Source organism: Mchenga conophoros, linkage group LG16 (assembly GCF_057382185.1).
Source record: "Mchenga conophoros isolate Kocher_MC1m ecotype Shallow Benthic linkage group LG16, M_conophoros_male_GT1.1, whole genome shotgun sequence".
NCBI classification, from domain to species: domain Eukaryota; kingdom Metazoa; phylum Chordata; class Actinopteri; order Cichliformes; family Cichlidae; genus Mchenga; species Mchenga conophoros.
Genome location: NC_140541.1, coordinates 33,373,603 through 33,398,033, shown reverse-complemented (window position 1 = coordinate 33,398,033; position 24,431 = coordinate 33,373,603). Strand labels below are relative to the sequence as shown.

At 40.4% G+C, this 24,431-nt stretch overlaps 1 protein-coding gene and 1 long non-coding RNA gene across 14 annotated transcripts in view; one reads left to right on the top strand and one right to left on the bottom strand.

Moving 5' to 3' along the window:
* The window catches only part of tns1b (tensin 1b), a 195,152-nt gene extending 173,497 nt beyond the window's left edge, over positions 1-21,655 (bottom strand). For 7 of the 13 annotated variants that reach the window (XM_085250707.1, XM_085250725.1, XM_085250724.1 and 4 more), the window contains exon 1: positions 21,247-21,654. In XM_085250707.1, coding sequence (XP_085106833.1) covers positions 21,247-21,345 — 99 coding nt within the window. In that variant the 5' untranslated portion in view covers positions 21,346-21,654. Of the gene's footprint in view, positions 1-21,246 lie in introns of all 13 variants that reach the window. The other 6 variants (XM_085250708.1, XM_085250711.1, XM_085250706.1 and 3 more) reach the window with 2 other exon arrangements.
* On the top strand, positions 6,276-6,619 carry LOC146557188 (uncharacterized). Its single transcript, XR_014889086.1, has 2 exons — positions 6,276-6,336; positions 6,513-6,619. It is a non-coding gene; the product is annotated as an uncharacterized LOC146557188 (long non-coding RNA).
* Positions 21,656-24,431: the final 2,776 nt, after the last annotated feature.

The window sequence follows — 24,431 nt, the reverse complement described above, 5'->3', positions numbered from 1 at the left end:
AAGTGGGAACATCAAGGGTTGATCAAAGACACATCTAAAACACGAGTACCCATCAGCAAATTTTGCATGACGGTCTTCTTGCTCATCATAGATTGTCTGAACAAAATAAACATATAGTAATAATGTGGACTCCGGCTCATGTAGGTATTGTGGGTAATGAAAGGGCAGATAGGTTGGCTAAAGCAGCTGTTAAAAAAGTAGATATAGATGTACAGATACCATTGTTGAAAACTGAAGGGAAAAGTATAGTTTGGACAGAAAGTAAGAACTTCTGGCAAATGGCGTGGGATAATGAAACAAAAGGAAGACATTTATATAGTGTACAAAACACGATAGAAGTTAAAAAGAGTAGTGGATTAAATAGTAAGGAAGAGGTTATTGTAAGTATACGAACAGGAAGTGAAGTAAGAAGAAAAGTCAGGAGATGGTAGTAGTGCAACGTCTTTGGATGCAAGCTGTCGTTAAACATGAAAGAAGAAGAAGGACGCATCTAAAACCTGCAGGACACCGGCCCTCGAGCCCTGGGTTTGGACACCATTGCTATAAAGGATGGATCCAGCTCTGGTGATGTCGCCCACTGATTTCTGAGATCCAATTCTTAAGCCTCAACAAGAATGTTTCCACCACCTTGGTTGCAAAAAAGCTAACGAGGTGTACATCTTACCGAGGAAGGGTTGGTCTGTTAAATCGCATGCTCAAAAGACTTGGGATTGACAACAATTGTCCTCCTTTTTAAAACTTTTTTTTTTTTTTTTTAATTAAATTCAACATGACCCAAAACAAGTGACTGAGCCCATGAAATCAGCAGGAGAGTGTTTACATAGGACAGGTCAGAAAGCAGTTTTCCCCCAAAACACAGCTATCGCCATCTGGTGGCCTTCAGATAGAACATAACTTTTTAGGAACTTCGGCATTGGGTTTATTTTTTTCAACCCAGAAGCTACGTCCATTATTATACTGTCTTCTGGTTTCCCCCTTCATTTGTATTTTATATATATATTTATGTACTTGTTAACTTATCCATCTGAAGACCAGAGTTAGCAGAGTTAAAGGCATGGCCAGTATGACTGACAGGTGTCACCACCACTGATTCAAGACACTGAGCTGGACTTCTTGACTGTTTGTGTGGATTGCTTTCAGCACTTTGGTCAGTGGTTGCTGGGTTTGAAGTGTTTTATAAATTAAGCTGGCTAGGCTGGGCTTGGCCTTGCATCCATATAGTTTGAGGAACTATGCATGCTTGATAATCAAAAGGCTAGCATTCATTTATAACCATTACACTTCACCCCCTCCTCCAAACAAATACCAGTGAGTGATTTCATGGTCCATCCTTCACATTCAAAAGGTTTTTCCTATAAACAGAACAAAGTAAAAATGAATGTGTTTGAAAAACATTTCCGAAAAGTCTCAAAGTCTGTTTTTGTGATGGTATTGAAAGAAAAAACAAAGTTGCACTTTGTTTTCGTAGACCATCAACTTCCCACATCTATATACCCACACATCTAGCTTAAACACAATTTTCATAACAGTGTAGCGGCAGTAAACAACTATAAACACAATGACTGACAGCTTAAAGCATGAGAATGTGTTTCTGTCTGTGCATGTTGTAGTAGATGGAGGGATCCTGTGTGTGTTGTAAACACAGTGAAGCTCTGAGCTTAAACCATATAGGATTCATTCTTCCTAAAGCCTTTCTAAACCCCCCCACCGCTGGATCAAAGCCTGTGTTGTGGGCTTGGTTTGTGACGCAGGGGGGTTACTTTTCTGGCCAGCTGTTATTGTCCCTGAAAGTGCTAAGCCATGAGTGAGGCCTGTGTGGTGAATGCTGCTGCCAAGAGGAGTGTCTGAAATGTTTGTAGTCCTCCCTGCCATGTGTGCTGCGGATAAGGCAGAAGGCCTGGCTTTAAATTGGACGTGCATGTTGCATGACCTCACATTTGTCATGTCTGATTAAACCACACGAACCCCACATAAAAGCCAGCTCTTGCTTTAATATAGATAACAAAATACAACACTGACTGCCCCCTGCTGGCCTCTTTTCTCCACAGTCACCAAATGGATTAATTGTTTAAGGAAAGACAGAAGTTTCTGACTTAGTGGCGGAAATCATGAACATGTTGCTCTCTATGCAAATGTTAGGAAGCCACATGGTTAGAGGCTCAGACTGTAAACATAGCAATGCTGCTTCAAATAAACACTAAAAGACCATTTCTATTACTGTGCCCTATTTCACTTCCAAATATGACCGCAGAACAACAAAATATGAAGATGATAAAACAAAACAAAAATAAAACAAAAAAAAGAAATGACACCAGGCACCAACCTGAGACTTTTGGGTCAAATTCCAAACCTTTGTAAAGTTTCTGTTTCTGCATTTTTCAACATTTTCAACCAATAAGATGTTAACCTTCACTGTGAGTGCTTAAATTATTCTACACAATCAAAACTAAAAGTGTGTTAAACAGAACACAGTAACCACCGGTCACTAGGGGACAATGTGTATTCCCCGACTGGTTGGCTAGTTGTTGCTGAAGGAAATCTGTCAAAGAGGGTGCTGAACTAAAAACCTTTTTGTAATTGCTTTAATTGCTATTAGGCTGCCATAGTTCAACATAAAGGGCATGAAAGATGGTGCGTTTTCTGCAAACACTCACCACTTATACTCCGAGCTGTGGGGAATCTGGAGAAAGTGCAGCACCAACCAAAAACAGATAACGTTCAGCTTCAAAGTAAAAGCTCTGTCTTACCATTTCTACCAAAACATTTCAAAATGGGCAACTTTGTTTTGGGTTTGCGTTTCACAGCTTTAATTACGCTGCTCAAGCAGCTTGCAAGCGATTGCAGAGATCCTGACATCTTCGAAGGTTGATAATCACAACAACCTTCTAGCAAGGAAAGCATTCACATAGACGTTCTCAATGCAGCACGATATACACCTGTATGCAACCAACTTCTCCTACCGACAGCCAACATCCATTCACCAGCCAGTCATGGATTACACACTTTTCCCTAGTGAGAGGTCAGGTGGTCACTGACTCGTTTCTAGTCATGTGTGACTCCACTTCTGGACACCATTTACACCATCACCAGTTTTTCAGTCAAAATAGACAAACATTTAAAAACAAATTCTCTCAAACGTGCAGTCATTTTTTTTTTTTTTTACTTTATTTAATAGAAAAATAGATTACTCTGCAATCGGTCACAGTAATACTACAGCAACTACCTCTGCCTTCACAGAAGTGGATGTCAAAGATGTTACCAGGTACGCGAAGACACCAAACGCAGCAGGTATACTGGGGACTTAAGAAAACAGAACTGTTGACTGACAGCTAGCGGTGAAATTTTACACACTGCAATTTTATACTCCATCTATAAAGAAATGACACTATAATAACAATATATTATTCCTTAGAGTTCCAGTTTAAATTCAGATCTTATTTTCATTGACGCCATTTGTTTCCCTTGCACGTGCTGTCACACTTCCAGAAAGTCATAAATGCAAGAGTGTTTGCAGCCTCCACCCTTTAGCCTTAAGATTTATACACTGATGACACTGAAAAATAGATTTCAGTTACTGCACTGTATAAAAATGAGGCTAAGATTACCAGCAGACCTTATAGAAGTAAAAAAAAAGTTTGTGTGTATTTGTCTGTGTGTGGTGGTTGTGGCAAGGACACCCTGCCTGTCAGCCTTAGATGTGATACACCCTCTGAACATGGAGCTGCATTTCTTCGCAGCACCCACTGTAACCCATGGCGATGGCGAGCCTGCCCAGCAGCCAGGCATTATGCAAATGTAAATCACGCTTGACTGGCCACAAGACTGTGTGTGTCCCCATCGCATGGCTTCACATTTCACCCAAACTTTATTGGTGCCAGTGGTCTTTTTGTCTGCTTTAATTGAATTAACTTCTCAGAAACAGACCTTTGCAGGAGAGCGATGGGACGTAGCATAGCCATCAACCCGGCACGGGAGCTTTTAACTGTGTTTATACTGGAATCATTTAATTCTTTTGAAGGAAAGGAGGGGGGGGGGGGGGGGGGGGGGGTCTCATTTACTTCATTTTATAACTTGATAATTCTTATTTTTAAGAGCTACATGACACATTTGTCACAGTCACAAAGCAAATGCATCGTCAGCACCATCAGACTCACTCCCTTTGCTTGGAAAGAAAAAAAGAAAAAAAAAAAAAAAGTAATTTAAGCTCCTGAAAAAATTTTTCCTCAATCAGCGTGCTGGCTTTAGAAATGCATTCCTGCATGAACAAACTATTTTCTGCCAAAGTCAGAAGAATTTATTGTTGTTTCACAGGACATTTTTGTCTCTGCTCCTCTCACTGGTTTACAGTGGGTGGGGCTCGCTTAGCCTAACTGTCGTCACATGTTCCTGCGCATCAATCAACATTTAGCAACATAAAATAAATCAAATCTGACTAAACCACAGCCACATAAATTAGCCTTGTTTTTAGGTTAATAGACGTAGAGGAATGTCACAAATTGAATGCCAAAAAATAAATAAATAAAATACAATCAACACACCATAAGTAACACTTTAATTTATGGTAATTATTCCTCAATTTGAAGCTATGGGCATTTTTGTGTAATTACGTGAGTAAGTCTCAGTTTAAGGTACAAAAACAGTCAATGGTAATGTCCCCATCTGCTGGTTAAAAAGCACAGCATCATTAAACCCACATCGAGGAGACCTGAGCTCCACTTTGAAGGGTCTGAAAATCTTCAGATAAAATGCATCACTCTGCTGTTGTTTTGACTACAAGGCGCTGTCTGAAAGAAGGAATGCGTTCATCCTTTCTTCTTTCACTTCGACTGCGGACAAAGTGTCGTGGTGTCCCACCCAGATGCCAAGCAAACAGCGTCACATGGTTTCCTCTGGCAGATAAAAGGGTTGTGGAAGTCCAAATGTTTGGCCAGTGTCTAAGATAATGTAGCGCAAACAGGTTTCTGCCATCTCTATGTGTTTGATTTATGCAGACTCGCAGGCGTGAATGGACTTGAATTCTGCAGGGTGATCTACGGTGGCATTTCAGTTAGATGTGCATCAGACAGCATATAACGCTGGCTCTGACTCAAATGGATATAAAGAGCCCAAAAGTTTCCCCACTGCACAGAAAAGTAATTTTGTGTCAAAAGAAACGCATTTATTCAAAGAGTCAACAGGGAAGTTCAGGAAGAAAGGCCTGTTCTGCTTTTCAGGCTGCTCATTAACTGGCAGAGCATGCTGCTGCTGTCGGGAGTTTCTTTATCCAGATCTGTTCAGGTCAAACACATTGTGAATTCAGCCAAACAACACCAGGGACTGTTGAGATTTAGGCTCACAGCCCTCGGGTCACTCTTGTTATTCATCTTCACATTAATTTCATCACTCCTGGGAGGCAGGAATAGCCAAAAATGTTTCTTTATAACTCACAGAACGTACATTTTCATGTTAATGTAGCCTGGCATGCAACAGTGATTTAATAAGCTAGAAAATCTACTTTTTAAAAAAAAAAAAAAAAAAAACCTGCTAGAACCTGCTTTTCCAAAAATTTAAATTCACAGTTAAGAAATAAAAATGGCATCTCTGTTTCTGCAGAAATTTCACTTCTTGTCAAAGGAACTACTGACTTCAGTCAGGATCATCCATCTGTTTTCTGGAGCCTATCCCAGCTTTCATATGGAGAGAGGCGGGGTCTCTCCCTGTGATTGACAGGTCGCTGCCACAGATTACAACACACACTCATATTTACACCTACATCTCATTTAAAATCACCAGTTAACCAAACATGCACGTCCATGGACTGTGGAAGAACACCACAGTACCCGAGGAGAGCATGCAAACTACACACAAAGGCTTCAGCTGATGATCAGATTCAAACCCTCAAACCCAGACGTCTTTGCTGTGATGGAGCAGTAACGCCGGCACATCACCTCAATGATTAGTACTCAATTTCCAGTACTTGATGGTTTAATTTTAGTGGTATGGCTCTGTTGTGCGTCTCAAACAGTCTCACTGAACAGAGCAGGATTCAGTGACAACAGACTCTACAGTGAAGCAATGAATGTGCATAAATGTTGGACACAGCCATTGAGATATCAAACACTGATTAAGTCCTACTGTGAAGCTTGGGCCGTTTGGCCACCTTGATGTTTTAAAACCACACATGACAAACGAGAGGTGGATAAAAAATATGCTTGCTTAATCCTTTTACTATAATTTACAAGCTGAACATCAAGTTTGCATTTTTGTGTTTGTTTTGTAGAAAGAATGCAGGTTTCAGGGGAGTTTGGGTTCCAAAGCAGCTTGCAGAGGAAGACATCATGTGAACCATCAACTAATGTAGGCTTTCTCTGAAATGCCTGATCTTGACTTATTGCACTCTGTTGTATTATTTCATGGATGAATGAATAGTAGAAAGTTTAAGCATGTGTCACAGGAAACTGCCTTTAAGAATTAAACACAATTACCTGATTTAGAAATCAATTTTCAACTGTCTTTTCTTTTCTTTTTCAAAGGTGTGACTGCGTACCCTGGGCCTCAGTTTTGGCAGCTCACCTCTTTTACTCCATAAAAGACCCTGACATGCTGAGAGCTAATCCCAGAGTCTAAATTTAAGAATGCACATGTGTTAAAGGCTTGGCTACGGTGGAGCTTAGCAGTAATATAAGACAATAGCACAAAAGGGATCTCAGGAATGTGCCACAAAAGTGAAAGTGCAGAGAGAGGAATGCTATGCAGTGAGGCGATAAGTAACAGTGTCGCGGTGGAGGGAGCTGCTCGCTGATAATGCAGCCATTAAGGCAACTTGTTCAGCTTCATCTAAAACCATTAAAGGCACTTTATCTAACATTAGACTGTTAAATTCATTATTGTTATCTGAGAAAAGAGGAGGCAAAGATTTCCCTGAAAGATGGCGTGCAGAAAGTTAACAGATTTAGTTTGTCTTTTGAACCCAAAAAATGTGATGCAATGTCACTTTGCTGCAACAATTAATTAGCATTTACGGTACAACTGCAACTGCAGACATACATCAGTCAAAATAAAGCACATTTAATGGCAGAATAACAGTTCAGGGCAGTATAGTGCGAGTATAAGATTAGTACAACTCTGTTCTTATGTAACTATGAGTCATTCTCATTATCCCATGTCAACAAGTACGATATTACTTGCATACCCAGAGTAATATTAGCCTCCAGTCAGAGTTGATACACAGACCTAACACTACAACACAATAAGGTGGAGGTATTCAGGCTATTTTCAGAGTCATGCCACAAAGCTGCCAAGGCAGATAGGCACGCAGGAGGCAAACAAGCAGCAGATTATGTTCTGAGAACTCCTGTGACTATCGTGATGTAAAATGAAGTGGGATTAAAGGGTAAAACCCCTCAATTTAGGTAATCCAATATGTCATTCTTTCAGTCTGGGAAAGTCCATGAAGAATCAACGAAACCAGACCTGCATTAAAGCCAAATGCTTTTAGGCTTTTACAGCCATTTACTGCCATATGTATTCTTTTCCTCCTTTGCTTTGATGCGTGGGATGAAGCACAGTTGTCTTTGTCCCATACAAATAAAAACAAGATGAATCAGGAGGCAATGCACAAAGAAACGAAACTTAGCCAATAATAATAATAATAAATATTTCAGTTACTAAAACGTCCAATTAAATACATACTGTTTTCATACTTAATTAAAAATAAAGGAAATCTGAGTCTAATATCCATAATGCCTTTCAAGGGTGTTGCTTGAGTGGCACTGAACAGTTCTAAAGAATTTCAGAGTGAGAGATGGAGGATAAAAGAGTGTCCTTCTTCTATGCTATGTCCTAAATGCATTAGAAACTTCATCCAGTGCATAAATGAGGCTTCAGCAGTCTGGGCTCAGTCAAACAGACCAAGGATTCTGAGATTTGTCCATTATCTCATCGCTTTCCTTTTTGAAATGTAAGTTTTCTTCTTAGATAAACGTTTTCTTTCATATGTTTTTAAAGGTTAGCAAGAGTAGCAAGTTTTACAACAGCGCTGTTTAGGATGATATGACGGGGTTATTCAACATGCTGTCAGATATCGCCAGCATCACAGGGGTAAGCATAAGATGTTACAGTTAAAGGTTTTATACTCTGCAGTTGCATCGCTTGACTTTCATACACGGAGTAAGTTTACGGACAAAAGTATCGGGATGCACAGTCACTTAATCTTTGAGTTGTTTGGGAATCATAGGAACTCACCCATGTATAAGTTACAGAGCGTGTTCAAGTCCTGCGGTGCATAGAGCATAAAAGTCGCCAATGCTCTGCTGACTCAGTAACTGCAGACCTCATCTGGCATTAACATCAGCACAGAAACTGTGTGCCGGGAGCTTCATGGCATGGGTTTCCATGGCCAAGCAGCTCCTGTAGGTGTAATCTGTAGGTGCCCAGTACTTTTGTCTTTACAGTGCATGTTTAATTACCAATTATTTCGTACTTTAGCTTTTACTTGTTGGTTAGGTTAGGCACTAAAAACAGCTCTTTTGGAAATAAAATATTCTGACTTGTGACAGGGGATCTTCTGCAGCCACATGTGAAGACTGGGAAGCGAGCAATCTGTGTTACCGCTACAACATGGCACAGACAAGTTGTGCTTAATGGCTGGAAACAAAACTGCCGTATCCAACCACCTGCAAATGCAAACAGGCTGGTTTATCATCATGTCAAATAATCAGCTATTGATCAGAATAACTTTGATTATGTTTTTTTGCATAATCGAGCAGCCTTATAAGACACCAATGCCCAAAATCTCTAGTCCCAGTGCCATTTACAGCCCTGCCTGCAGTAGACAAATGCAGCTGGAATCATGACAAGGATAGCGAACTAAAAGCATAAAAAAAGTCTGCAGACACATTCCAATCATCTAGATATCATTTTAATCATCCCACACGTGTGAATCTAAATAGAATCACTATATTTTCAGCTTTAGTGTGAACACGGGCCTTGGAGCCACCCTAAATAAACTCCCGGCCGGCCCATGTGACATAAATGCGCGGCATGTCGTCGTGGTCGTGTAGGGTTTCAGGCGCGTGTAACAAATGTGCAGCATCGCGTCCAAGAGTGTGATTTAATTAAAGATTCCTTTGTCCTGTGCACGGGGTGGGACACGCCTGCTCTCATTAACAGGGATCAGGACAGGAACGTGAAACATGCAACTTTTTTCTCTTGTTTTTTTTTTTTTTTTCTCTCCTTTTAAATGGCGGGCCTCTGAGTTTCTGCTCGCATTTTACTAATAATAACTGCACAAGCTTTCACGACAGAACAAACTACCGTTGTCCCCTGTTGTTACATTAAGGGCCCTGAAAGCCACCATACATGTAAAAAAAACAGACAAAAACAAACAAACAAAACAAAAAAACAACGCTTTTTTAGTTACAGGAATATGGATAAAGACACAGCTTGATGCGTCAGTGTGAGGAAGTTACAGGACTGGTGTCCAATTACAGAGTTACATACTTTCTATACAAACACTTTTTATATTTATTGGACACTTTATGGTGACGTTTCATCATACCAATTGTGCCTTCTTATTTGTTTTGTTTTTTTACAGTCTAGAAACCACATTCCAGAGCAAATACCTATGATATCCCTCCTAAGAGGGATGTGTAAGTGAGGAAATCTATCCCTTAAAAAAAAGGGGGGGGGGGGAAAGAGAAATGAAAACAGTAAAGGCAAACTGGCAACAAAGATCTGCCTCAGCTTGTTACAAACATTAGTGCAAAATGGAGAGATGAAAAAAATCTGGGGTCTTTCTTCCTGTGTGTATTCAGAGTAAATGCAGCATGTCAAGGGGGGGTTATTACGCCCCCAAAGAAAAACATTCTCCTGATGATGAAAACATGATTGGGCGACCTGGGCAGCCCAGCCTAACTTTTGCTCCACTGTCACAGTAATTACCCTTGGAGCCCTGTGGCATCAGACCTTGGCGAAAAGACCCCGGGAAAAGAGAGGAGGCACAAATATCAACAAAAGACACATTTTGAGGCAAAAAGGATGCGGCCTGGGAGAGCCGAGCTGCCTGTCCATCACTCGGAAGCGTTGTGAATGGCTACAAAAGCCCCCAGAGCGACACTTTGTGGGATTTCGACGTTGCCAAGAGCGAATGCCACATCGCCTTGCCAAGTTTTAGGAGCGAAGACAAGAAAATTCACCCCCCTCAAACACACACACACATAAAAAAATATCAACAAAACTGGAGCATAAAAAGGCCACATTCACAGCTACACAAAGCCATCGAAGCTGGATGGTATAAGACCAAACAGTGTGTATTATGTAGCACTGCTGCAACAAGGTCCGAGGCCGAGGTGCAAGTAAGATCTCAGCTTTACGTTCTAAGAAAAGAAGCAAACAACTGGGACTCTGGAGGGAAAATTTAGCTGCTCTCTGCTTTAATCTATTATTTCGACTGTCATTCTATCCACTGTGCTTTGCCAAGTGAATTAAAGACACTTTAAGAAGCTCATTTTGTATCCCTTTATCTTCTCGTTCCAGAGGCTTTGTGGCAAACGTCACGCATCGCTGCATCAGTAATGTCCTGAAAGGCTATTTGGAAAAGAAATATCCGCTCATCGGATTCACACATCCTCTGCCTGCAAGGCTTTGAAAGTAGAAAGCTGTTTGACTCCCAAAAGAAAGAAAAGGCCAAAAGTCGGATAATTACACGCCTGCTGTTGACATAAAAACTTTTTGATGTGCGTGCATTAATACTACATTTGATATTTAACGGCAAATAGTTATGATTCGCTATTATTAAAGCAAATCTTTCCTTCTGCTTCATATCTGAACAAAAAGTTTATGTAAGATGGATATACAACTCAATTTTGTAAATTATGAGTGTCAAACATAAGGCCCGGGGACCAGAATCAGCCTAGAAAAGACTCCAATCTGGCCCACTGGACAGCTTTGAAAACATGAAGGTGGGCATAAATTTTTGGGATGGATGACCATCATGTATGTCTGACTGTAAGCCAGTGTGTCTCATTCATGCACACAGGCAAATAGTCACGTGCACACTCACAGCCACATCCTAACATTCATCAACTCTAAACGTTCATAACAACGGACCTAATCAGACGTTTATCTTAAAGAACCTAACAAAGGCAAAATGGCTAAAGCTACAGCTATCATACCAGAGCCAGATACAAATCAGCAGCCAGTTATAAGAATAATCATAGAGATGAGTGAAAAAGAGAGAAGGGTTGATATCTTGTTATTGTAGTAACGAGAACATACCCGTCTAGCGAACCTGTTTTGTTATACAACAACAACAACAACAACAACAACAACAACAACAACAATCTTTATTTATAGAGCACATTTAAAAGCCTTGGGCATACCAAAGTGCTTTACATAAAACAATAAAAGGTTCAAACATTGATAACGGATAAATAAAAATAACGAGTTATGTTCATAGATAGAAGCTACCAATAAGAATGACTACAGCACATGGGTAATAGCAAGATAAAAGCTGTACCACCATAATAAAAGACACCAATAGAAAGATAGGAGGGAATTAATACAAGAGGTCAATAGGTCACAGCAACCAAACAAACAAACCAGCAATTAAAAGGTGGAGAAGGCAAGTTTAAAAAGATATGTTTTAAGCTGTGATTTAAAAGAATGAATAGAATCAGATGCCCGGATGCCAATCGGGAGATTGTTCCACAGCACAGGTGCAACAAGAGCAAACGATCGATCACCTCTAGTCTTAAGTCGAGATCTGGGCTGAGCCAGCAGTAACTGTGACGATGACCTTAAAGCCCTAGCAGGAGCATAAGGGTTTAAAAGGTCCTTAAGGTAGCTGGGTGCAGTGTTGTTAGTAATTTTAAAAGTAAACAACAAAATTTTAAATTGAATACGATATTTGACAGGCAACCAGTGCAGATCGGCAAGGACAGGAGTAATGTGGGCAAACTTGCTGGTTTTAGTTAGAATGCGAGCTGCAGCATTCTGAACTGTCTGTAATCTCTGTAAAAGGGAAGAGTGGAGACCACAATAAAGTGAATTACAATAGTCTAGCCTCGACGTTACAAAGGCGTGGATGAGCTTTTCGAGATCTTATATAAATATAAGTTATATAAATCTACTGCACCTGGTTTTGTTTTGGTGTACAGCAACTCATTCTCATTGAATTAACTGTACTAATTTAAAGAAGCAGAGCACTTTAGAAGATCCTGCAAGCTAAAAAGTTCATTTATTTTATTACGTTATTCAAAATATTATTGGCATTTTGCATTTTGAATAAATTTTCTTTAATGTTTATACTGTCAGTTATAGTTCTTAAAAAAATTCCTTCCATCTCTCCAACTACCTCAAATTTGTCCTTCCTGTCGAGCACCATAACGATAAAAACCAGGTGTCCCGATACAACCAAACGAACAAACACCAGTTTTCATTGGAAGAGTTCACAAATCCAGGCCTGAAAATGATGTTAGAGATTGCATTAGCCAAATGTTTTCTGCTGTCAATAAAAAAAACTCAAGGCTGTCCGCCACTTTGACAGATTAACATACTGATGGAGGATCTACTGTAACACGAAACACTGATAGAATATAAATTTATGAATTTGTTACCAGTTATTAACATAACTGGGTAACACATCAGGTTAGGAGTCCGGCCAGTAGCATGCTCACTCTTTCCTGATATTGACAGTTTTGCATTATGAATTTGTTGCCAGGGACAGATCATCAACTCGAAGAACTCCTGACTCATGGTATTCGTTGCAAAGTTTATTGGGTTGTTGATAAAGATGCAAAGAGACAGAGAGTCATTAAAAGTGCCTCATTTGAGGGGAACAGATTCACTATATCAAGATTCGCAATATGAGATGAGATAGCCTTATTTAGTCCCAGAGACGGGAATTTCACATATCAGGATAAACTTACTGCCTTTGTCATCTTCTGATCTAAATCCTTTGCATAACAACTTGAAGTCGAAGACAATAAATCATTCAGTCCAGATTGTCACATGCTCCATTGAAAGCTTGCAGCATCAGAATAAAATGTCTGCAAGAGGTTAAATTCCTGTGTGTGCAGGCATTAAAAAGGGAAAATGATGGGGGTTAACTTTTGCTGAGGCATCACGCCCTTTTCCCGGTCAAGTACACAGTGGGCACCTCTCCACAGAGGAACACACAGAGAGGGTCTTGTTCTGTAGCCCATGTGCAGGTCAGTGCCGGCAGGTAGGAGTGAAATGATAGGCCTCCCCAGAGACACGGCACAGAGGACACACTGTTTCCCAAAGCGAATGCATTCACTGGAATGCAATATGGGGCAGCAGGTAACTCTCAGTTCACCGCATACCTTTATCGAAAACTTTCAAATGCCAGGAAAGCCCCCGCCTGCCATCTGACACTTTGGTGGGAATTCAGAAATAGGGGAGTTTGAGAGCAGCACCTGACAGGCATCAAAATGAAATGAGGATTCATTTCTTAAGGAAGGAGCAGTCCAGCATATTACTGGTGTCAGACTGGCTACTAACACAACCTTGTTTCGCATTTTAAAAAGTACTTATGAAAGTCCTATAGACAAGTCTGGATTCACAGAAAAATGTACTGATTTAAATGCAGAAGGAAAATCTGAATGAAAACATGCTAAATGTCAAATCCAACACTGAAATTTCATTTTAATTCAGTTTAATTGTCACACCTTTAATCTAACTCTAAGAGGAATAAAAAAGCCAGAAAAGGGCTGAGATTTTCAGCCTTCCTTGACTTAACCAGTTAACATGAAAACAACAGCAGCACTGACCGTGAAGAGCATCGGCACAGCATCAGCAACCAACATCCAGTTAAAGCCTTCTTTAAAACAGCAGTTAATTCATAAGTTAACATAACTCTGATCAAACCAAATAATGGGAAACTTTAAAGGAAAATATGAGACAAAAATACAAACCAGAGGGGGAAAAAAAAAACCAATAACTACTGTAGCAAGTGGGCTTTGTGATATTCCTTACACATTCCTTATGTCAGCCACTGGTTTGTGGACTCTGCAAAAAAATAAAATAAAATAAATCAAGTTGTATATTTTAACCATCAATCTTGTTCATTTTTTTCCCTGTTTTGACTGAGAAACTGGAGACATTGTGCAGGTCAGCACAGTAAGAACTCTGCCACCAAAAAATACCCCACTTTTTCATGCAGTTTACAAATGAACATCATGCTCACAATCATGCTGTTGTAAATTAGACTTTAAACTAGAGAGTAAGACCATTACTCTCTAGCAATGGGATAATGAGATCATAAATCAATTAACAAGCAGGATGTTTTTTTCAATAGACGTTTTATACGTTACACTTTTTACTACAGCCAGTGAGTGACCGCCTGCTGGGTTATTCAGAAAACGCTGGTTTCATCCCTTCATCATTTATTAGCTAGTCAACATAACACAGAGGGAGACTTTTGTCCACAAGATCTGTTTAGAAGAAGTAAAATACATCTGTGAGGTAAAAATCTGAAACAGTTTCTTGTGGCTGCCTCCCTTCTTTCACCAATGACCTCCCACTTTCCTCTGTCATTCAACAGATTGGTGGTTTCAGCCCTGCATGGCTACTGTGCAGATCTCCAGATGTGCACGACTCCACGGCTGGCCTCCTCAACTCCTACCACATCCTACAGTTTAGGCTGTGAACTGGCAGGAACTTGCCAGAGATGGGCTTTATGGTCAAAAGTACCCACTAAATTCTTAGTCAGCAGCATTGTACATAGGGACCACCTAATAAAAATTGGTTCATGCCCCAACCTCACGAGTACTAATGGTCTGAGCTTAAGAAAACACCTTTGCCAATCCTAAATTATATCCAAACCTACTTGGATCCTGTCTGAAAAAGTTACTCACCCCCCGAGGTTATGCCACAGGACAATGATCTCAAACACACCAGCAAGTCCACCTCTGAATGGCTCAAAAGATTTTGGAGTGGCCTCAATCCAACCGAGATGCTGTGGGATGACCTTAAACAAGCCGTTCATGTTCAAAAACTCTCCCGATTGACTGAATTAAAACAATTCTGCAAAGAACACTGAGCCAAATTTCCATCAGAGATGAGAGAGACTCACTGCTAGCTGTCACAGTTCTGCCAGCGTTGGGACAACCAGTTAAAAGAAACAAAGCTCGAGGTTTAATTTATATGAGCAATATGTTTTCCTTCTGAATGCAGAACTGATCAGTAATTTAAGAAATGGTCAAGATCAATTCTTATTCTGCTTTGAACTAACTGTTCCGGTTATCTGGGCCTACACAACCAAACCAGAGTTCCTTTCTGTATAGAACTGCAAGGCAAAGCTGCTCTGAGGGCAGGAGCTAAAACAAACTGTTCACTGCCTGCCTGGGCAGCCAAAGTACACAGCAGCACCAGCAAGATATTTCTCCAGGATGTTGGTGGACCTAACAGAAGCCAGACAGTGGATTCTGGGCATTTATAAAACAGGTAAGCAGACTCTAAAGGCAGCGCTAAGCCAAAAAGAAAAGAAAAGAAAAGAGCATGAACCCAGCTGTTCCCATTCAGCACTAGTCATCAGAAATACATTAATTTATATTTAAACACCCCAATCTTAGCAGTGCTCAGCCTTTGGCAACATGTATCAACTTTCATGCTAACAAAGCATACTTTGTTTACATGCAAATGTGCAGGCTGTATGTACCCAATGTATGTTGTTGTTGTTTTTTTAAACACCAATTGTGCATGGAATTCATTTACAGAGCAACTTTATTTTGATTCCAGTGCAAAGTATTTAAATTGCCTCTTTGGCCATCTACTACTGCAATGCTCAATTTACTGCCAGCTTATCTGGTGTGCATGGCACGTGCCACCAAACAATAACCCACTTGACAAAGCAGCATACATAGCAATAGACCTTGCAATGGAGTCATGTTTCTCTCCACGTGATGAATCCACTCTTAATATACCCACATGGCTTGGTCTGCTAAGTATCTCTTAGGGTGTGCCCTGGCTGGCTTCACAAAAAGCATATTTTAAAAGGCAGGGCAATTACAAGGACAAAATAGCCTACAAATAGATGTGGATTTCCTCCAGTTTAAGCTGAGGTGTAGACACTTGTGCAAGTTAACTGACCATTGTGCAGTCTGTTTTATGAACACATGGAGCCAAAGGAGAGGAAGAAACTAAAGAAAGGAAATAAGAGAAAGACATTTAGGACACTCAACTACAGTAATATATGTTCAGTTCTCTCAGCTTTTCTCAATATCAGAAGCTCTTCAAGAGTTAAAAAACAAATAAAGCAAGATAATGTTTTGCTGTAGAGCTACTTTTTTTTTTAAAACACATCAGCTGCTCACCACTTGTCACCAGGAATTCAATTGGCTATTCTGAGCTGGAGGCAGCTTGCCAAAGTTTTATATGATGCGGTTACTTTAGCACTTGCTTCTGGGAGTCAGTCAAACTGAAAGGGTTGGTGCTAGCTTGGATCAGCAGGAGGAAAGCTCTGCCATGATTGGTCATTCAGCTGTTAGACAGCTCTTGATATCTAGCCTTACCGGACAAGAACTTTTTACAGTTTGCTCCATAGACTATATGGAGGCACCCTTTGGTTTCTGAACACCATGTTTTTCGCTTTGCCTATAGTATTTTGACCACCAACATGTTGTATATTTTGGAGACAAAAGCTTAGCTATCATGCTGGATTTACAGTTGTGTGAAAAAGTGTTTGCCCCCCTTTCTGAGTTCCTATTTTTTGTATGTTTATCACACTTAAATGTTTGAGATCATCAAAGAAATGTAAATATTAGACAAAAATAACACGAATAAACACAAAATACAATTTATAAATGAAGGTGTAGGCCACTCCAGAGTCTTCATTTTGTTTTTCTTAAGCCATTCAGAAGTGGACTTGCTGGTGTGTTTTGGATCATTGCCCTTTTGCAGAACCCAGGTGCACGTTTGAGGTCACAAACAGATGGCCGGACATTGTCCTTCAGGATGTTTTTGGTAGAGAACAGAATTCATGGTCTATTTACCACAGCAAGTCTTCCACTTCCTGAGGCAGCAAAACAGACCATCACACTACCACCACCATGTTTTACTGTTGGTTTGACGTTCCTTTTCTGAAATGCTGTGTTACCTTTACACCAGATATAATTGGACACACGCTTTCCAAAAAGTTCAACTTTTGTCTCGTCAGTTTCCCAAAACTCTTGTGGATCATCAAGATGTTTTCTAGCAAAGCAAAATGTTTATGTTGCTTCAGCTCAGCAGTGGTTTTCGTCTTGGAACTTTGCCATGCAGGCCATTTTTGCCCAGTCTCCTTCTTATGTTGGAGTCATGAACAATGACCTTAACCGAGGCAAGTGAGGGCTGCAGTTATTTGGATGTTGTTCTGGGGTTAAAAGTAGAGCTTTTTTCCCAATAAGTTGAATACCTACCATGACTACTCCCTTTCAGTCAAATCTCACCAATAGTCTAGAAGGAGTAGCAATTCTTGCAGATCTTAGATTTCCACTGAATAAGCTCATCGGTCCTTTGATTGAATGAGCTAAAGAAATCACAGTTTATGTTGTTTTTGATGGATCCCTCTGCCAATCATCTGTCGGTGCATGTGTTCCCACTGTATCACAGCACCTCACAGCAAAACAATCTCAGGTCCCCCTCATCTAGATCAAAGTCTTGATTTTATATTTTGTTCGATCGTTATCGCTCTTCAAAGTTCGGTGCCTTGAGCTTCCCTGAGCACTGCTGACAGGTGTAGCCAAAACTATCTTCTTCATAAGGAAAACAAACCACAAGCATCACACGTAAAGTAATCTGTGTGCACCTGAGTACACCACCAACGCACACATAGACATGAAAAGGAAAACAAATGGTATGCAAAAAACCCTCTGGGAAGCAAAGGTTTTCAACACAAAGGTCGACAACTTTTAGTCCAGTTTACAGCTTAAAATGCTTGTTAACCAAGTTTCTCTTTAACACTCAAGCTATACTAACTAGGGAACAGCAGGATTTCACACATGGACCCTTTTAGAGCTTCTTCTTCACCGCTCCTTCAAGCGACTGCTGATTGTTTACACTCAGCATGATTGACACTTGGCTACCTCATTTGAGTGACTATTTTAAACGCTTTGGCACTACTTCATTACTGGAGCCACAGCTCTGCTGGCAGAGTCAGGGCATTCATTTCCCACAGCTCTTAGTGCGCCCACAGCCCTAAACGCCTCAGTGCCAGCTGCTTGTGTGCACCACTGGCAGCTCAGCACATCCAGGAAAAGTCACCCGAGATGCTCTAAAAATGTGTCTGTAGTGTTACCTCCAAGCAGCACAGGATTACACTGGTTAATATAAAGTATGTGTCTGTGCTATGGTGGGCAATAGATGCCTATTATTTAAGAGATTAAAGGATTTTCCTTCCACAGTACTGATGCACATGGTGTCATCTGGTGATTCCCCACCAGGGCGGCAGTTGCAGCATGTTAGATGGAAAGATTGTTGAATAGTCTGAATTTAAAAAAAGAAATCAAAAAGCACAAATAAGTGTTTGACAGAAGAATGCCACATGCACTTAACTACAAGGCATAGGTTACAACACAGTGGCAACTTTGGGACACCCTCGCAGGAATTTGCAGTTAGCCTGTGCCTCTTTCTTTTCAGTTTAATTCAGGTGTTTTTCCAAGATTTCCAAAATAAGATAAGATAACCTTTATTAGTCCCACACGTGGGGAAATTTGTGATCCCACTTCTCTCTTCTTCCTTGTTTTGAAAGAATGAAAATAAATGGAAATAACAGACTTGATGAAGCACTGTTAAAAAAGAAAAAAAAGTAAAAATTACGACAAAGAACATTTCATTGTCCGTTACTGAGAGAGTCCTGAAAAAGTCACACAGATATTTGCACCTGCACACGAAACATCTGCTTTCACTTCGAAGTGTGGTTAGTAAACACGCAGCAGAGCAAACATGGAGCTGGAGGACCTAATCAGCCACTTCTACTTAAAGCTAGTTGGCTTTAAACAGCACTCAATGTTGGGGAACCTACATCTAAATGCTTAATTTGAGCAAAAGTGTGTAGAAATACACACGTCAAATCCAGTCTGGCCCCAAAACCCTCTCAGATACTCAGGAAACGCCACACAACAGCAAGTATGAGATGAGCGGAATTATTCACTTTGTTAGAAGCCAAAACAAAATGAAACAGCATTCATGGAAATTAAGTTCAGGTTTGTAAACTTTCATGACATTTTAGAAAAGCACATAAGATACCTTAGCAATAAAAACCAAGAAGAAAGAAAGTAATGATAACGACTGCGAACATATTAGACATATTGTAAAAGCCGAAACGGAACTGGGCCAAAGCTGGTGCACTGGACATAATCAAAATATATACATTTAAAGTAGAAAATCATTTAAACAGAGGCTTCTCAGACAGTGGGAGGCTCTAAGGACCAGAGTGGAAAGAAATCTAAGTTGGTTGTTTTTCCAGCGAAACTGGAACTGCTTCTTACCATCAATGGCACCTAGCAAAGCCTTAAATGACCCTTTGAACATCTCACTCAGCCAGCAGGCCCTGCAGAAGCAGAATACCTCCACGCAACGTTATTTGTTCCTTTTAATTGATTTTCTCAATAAACTTAAAATTTTGTCTCCACTCTATGGATCCAGGACATCATACAATTCATGTTGAGACCCGACACATGAGCCACAACAAAGGTTTTAGAAACACAGGCTGATGTAAACAGTTGCCAGCAGCGCTTCGGGAGGTCGAGAAAGAAGCAGTGTGTATCATACCGGCACAAGCATGCATTTATCCACACATCTGCAGGCTGCACAGGGGTATAAGAATGTGCATCACAATGTGATCACAAGAGAGCACAGAGGTCTTGATTTGCCAGATTCTGATTGCAGAAACGCAAAATTTATGAACAAATACAAAGAAAGAGGGAAAAGACTGTTAAATAACTCCCACCCTTGGAGCAAGAAGCACCTTTTGAGCTTATCTGTAGGGCTACAGGTTAGAAATATCTGATCACAGCAGAAAAAGATTAGAAAAGGGAAGAAAATGCAAATAAAGAGGCTGACACGGGCATGTGATCTTGAAAGTAACTAAAATGTATCATAAGTGCAAAAGCTGTATCAGATTATTTTCATCACGCTAAAAGTATGATAAGTTAGACTCAAGATTAACTTCACACATACAGTAGTTTATGAATGACCTTAAAAAATTCCTCTGAGAATGATCAGGTACAAAGACTGGACTGAAAAAAGAGTCACAGCCAGTGTCCAAAGAAAAACTTTGAAAACCCTTCAGAAAGCCTAGAAGAAATGATGGGTGGCTTATGACTTTTGCACAGCACTATAGCTCATTCTAAGCAGAGAGCCTAAAACCATATTAACTTTTGGGGGGTCAGACTTTGGAAAACTTCCTGATTACCTCTAAATTACACCAAACCAACCGGAGGCTGTTCGCAGCTGCAGTTTGGCATCGGGACTGATCTTCAAAGAGAGCCTACAGCTCAAAGTTGATTTTCCTGTCAGAGAGGTGCTGAGAGGTGGGTAGTTTATCTTCTCAGAGCGGCTGAAAGACTGGCTCAAACATATCTAAAAGTGTTGATGTGGCACAGGTCACAGCCACGCTAACTTGTGATTTAAACTTGACCCTTTACTGAGCTACTCTGAAGGCTCCACCACCGCAGACACAGCAGCGGAGGGTAAGAGAAAGAAAATGTAAATTATTTCCATGACATCACCACAGGTAGCTCCTTTGATGCGTGTTTTTGTCATGGACTAAAAGCATGACTGAACTTGGACTTTTCAGAGTTGCCCTTGGCATCCATTGTAGTGAATGGTTTACCTCATTTCCTCCCAGGAGCAGTGTTTGAATGCCTAATGTCAACGCAGGAATTAGACGCACACTAAACCTGGATTGATGCTCGTGAACAGGCTGTTTCTTGTTCATTTAAGGAGCACTGGATATATCCTGCTCTCACTGGGTGACTTATTGCTGGAGAGAATCTGATGTTGCCTGCAATCGACTTTAGCAAGCGGAACCAAAGGTCGATAAGTCTTATCTGATGTCCTACATAAAGAAAGTCATCTGGCTTATGTACTACACACACATACACACACGCGTAAGCAAATAAACAAACCGAGCCTGCAGCGAAAACAACCTGAACAAACACGCAGGCAAGCCCTGTCTGTTCTTTTGCTAAAATTGGACGCCCACTCGTGTCTGCGCACATTGGCCACCCGCGCGTTTCCCCCCTTCTGGCAACTTCTCCTTACCTTCTTCGGGCTTCCTTTCTTCTTCTCCTCCCCATGGTGGTAAACAGGCATTTGCAGAAAGTCCTCTTCACAGCAGATGAAGCTCACCGAGCATCCCATCCGAGCAAAGCCAGAGCGCACACGTCCAAACCCATTCAAAGACTCCCAGCACTCGGTGCCCTTGTTCTCTCACGCCACTGCTGCAGCTGTAGGCGCACTAATTACTGCTTCATTCCGCTTAAACGCATCGTGAATCGGCGCAGTCTGTGCGGCATCACTGTGCGCTGTTTGGGGCGCGGAGAAGTTTCCAGGAGTTTGTCGCACTTGTTTTCGCCCGCACGCGCAGACTGAGCGCTTCCCACTGCAGACTGTGGAGGACGAACAGGTAGCCTGCAGCCTTAAACACTGAAGGTGTTCCTCCCTCCCTCTCTCGCTCTCTCTCTTCACTTCATTTATTCGGACAGTACACACTAGCTGTGTTACATTACTGTAAAGACTGAAACACGTCCATTTCTGTCCTAACAGGTACAATCCACACAAATGCTCTCCCTCCGCCTTCCCCGGGGTAATTATCTGACCTCCAGGTAAACATGTGCAGGGGTGTGTCCAGAGATTGGCGGCATCAGGTGGTACAGGCCCAAACTTATTCCACTGCTTTTTTTTGTTTCTTTTAATGAGTTCCAGTGTTTGACATATTCTTTAATGTGTATTTAAAAAGGGATGACGCTGCATCCTGTGACAGGTGAACACACCTGCCAGGACATGTTTTAGTATTATACTGGCATGCAGCTTGTTTTACACTATAGATTTAAAGCATGCATATTATTTAATAATACAAGTTGCACATCCTTCTTACACAATGTCAGTCTTACTTTAACTGTTTCACTTAACTTCAATTATACTTTCCTTGTTTTTTTTTTATCACTGTTGTAAATACATAAATTCCTGCACTATCTCATAGTATGAGGTCCTGTGTGTGGCACTTTTATTTTAACCTTGTTGTTTATTGTTGTGTATTGTAGACTGTTCTATTTTTACTCTTTATCATGCTACTGTAACACAAAACTTTCCCCTGTGGGATCAAAGTATCTAACTTACTATCTATTATACTACAACTGCAGAATAACAATATTGATAAGACAGTGTGTCAGCTGTTATAAAGTCTCAGTAACGCCTCCTGAGGCTGGTTATGTTGGAAAATTTGACCAGACTGACAAAAACTAAGGATGTTTCCTGTTTATTTTCATTTCTACTTTTAAGGAAGTTTAAATTTAAAGAAAAGTTTCACACATACTTTTAAGTTCTGTTTTAGTTCACTGTAATAAGATAGTACCACACCCCCTGAAATATAATTACCTGGTTTTAATGTACATGTGCTTTATTTAGTACAACCCCAGTTCCTGAAAAACGTTGTGAGTCACTGTGTAAAATGTACATTAAAAACAGAATGTAATGTTCTATAAATCTCTTAAACCCATATTTTATTGACAATAGAACATACTAAATGTTGAAACCGAGAAAGCAGCACATCTCATAAAAGTTGGGACAGCGCCATGTTTCCCATCGTGTAGCATCCCCTCTTTTTTGAACTACAGTCTGCAAAAATATGGGAACTGAGGAGAGCAGCTGAAGGACTTTTTGGGAGATGAATGTTGTCTCATTCTTGTCAGGTAGAGGACCATAGCTGCTCAACAGTCCTGGTTCAGCTTTGTCGCATGTTTCATGTCATGATCCTTCAAATGTTCACAGCTGTTCAAAGCTCTGAACTGCAGACAGGTCAGTTCAGCACCCAGACTCTTCTACTATGAAGCCATGCTGCTAGAAGAGCTGCAGTATTTGATTAAGCATTGTCTTATTGAAATATGCGTCTGGATCCAAATGTATGTTCCTCTAAAAGCTCTGCATACCTTTTAGCATTGGTGGTACCTTTCTATCATCTTTGAATGATAGAGCTTTAACCTGCATTTGTGAACAGCGTAGTGAACTGTTTTCACGGACAGTGGTTTGTGCAAGTGTTTATGGCTGTTTTGATGCAGTGCAGTGCTCCATGAGGCATCCAATAGTGATTTTCAGCCCTCCTTATGCACAGATTTCTCCAGGTTATGTTAAAAATATTATGTAGTGTAGCTGATTAGATATTGTACTTCATACCATTTACTTTATAGCTTTAATTTAATTGCATTATTTAAAATTACCTGGCAGTAAAGAAGTAATCAAAGTCATGTCCTGTTGCAACATTAAATTGATACTCTGTGCATTCAGTTATGAAATGTAGATGATTCTGCACAATATGTACTTTAAGTATAAAATTAGTTGCTTTGAGTATACTATCCTGCTATTAAGTAGCACAATAGAGTAAAAAATATCAGGAGACAGTCAATGAAAGTTAAAAAGAAATCCTGTGAAATATTAATTTTACTATTAGAATTTAAGTTTTAGTTTTTTAGCTCATTACATGGATTTTTTGATTGCTGGTTGAACACTAAGTGCAAAACAAGCAATACAATCTTCCAGTGTGCTGTATTTTAATTTGTAACTTTGTAACTGAGACAAAAGATTTGCATTTCTCAAATCCATAAAATCCTTCAAGCGCTTCAGTTTTAGTTCTTCAACCCTGGTGTGAGGAGTTTGCAGAGTGAATGAATCTCTGGGGTATGTAGTCAAGTGAGGTTAAAGGGCTTTTCATGCAATGATGCTTCCCCCTGCTGGATCATTTGTAAAGTAGTGACCAGAGTCAACAGAGCTGCCCGCTTTTAACCTTTCTTTAACCTGTCTTTCTATTGGATACAAAAATACTTACAAAGCTGCACAGCTATCCTCCATAACTTTCTTCTATTTCTGGACACTATCCTGTGTAACACTGTGTGAGACTGTTACATCATTTCAAAGTCGGTTTATTGTCTTGTAAGTGTATATGCCACGTAATGTACTTGAAAATAACGATGGGAAAGCCGCACAAACTTCAAGCAGTTATTTCCTGCACCCAGTCTCTTTCCTGAATCTTTTACCTGCCACAGAAATCGATTTATGTTCAGGAAAGATGGTGAATCTCGGTGAACTTCGATAAGAACCGACAGCGGTTTTAGACCCTGAAACTAAGGAAGCAACAACATGAAAACCAGATTACCAGAAGTACTAAAACATATTACTGAGGACACTAATAGACTATGAGAGGACGGACATACAGAAATATAAGAGGTCCAGGA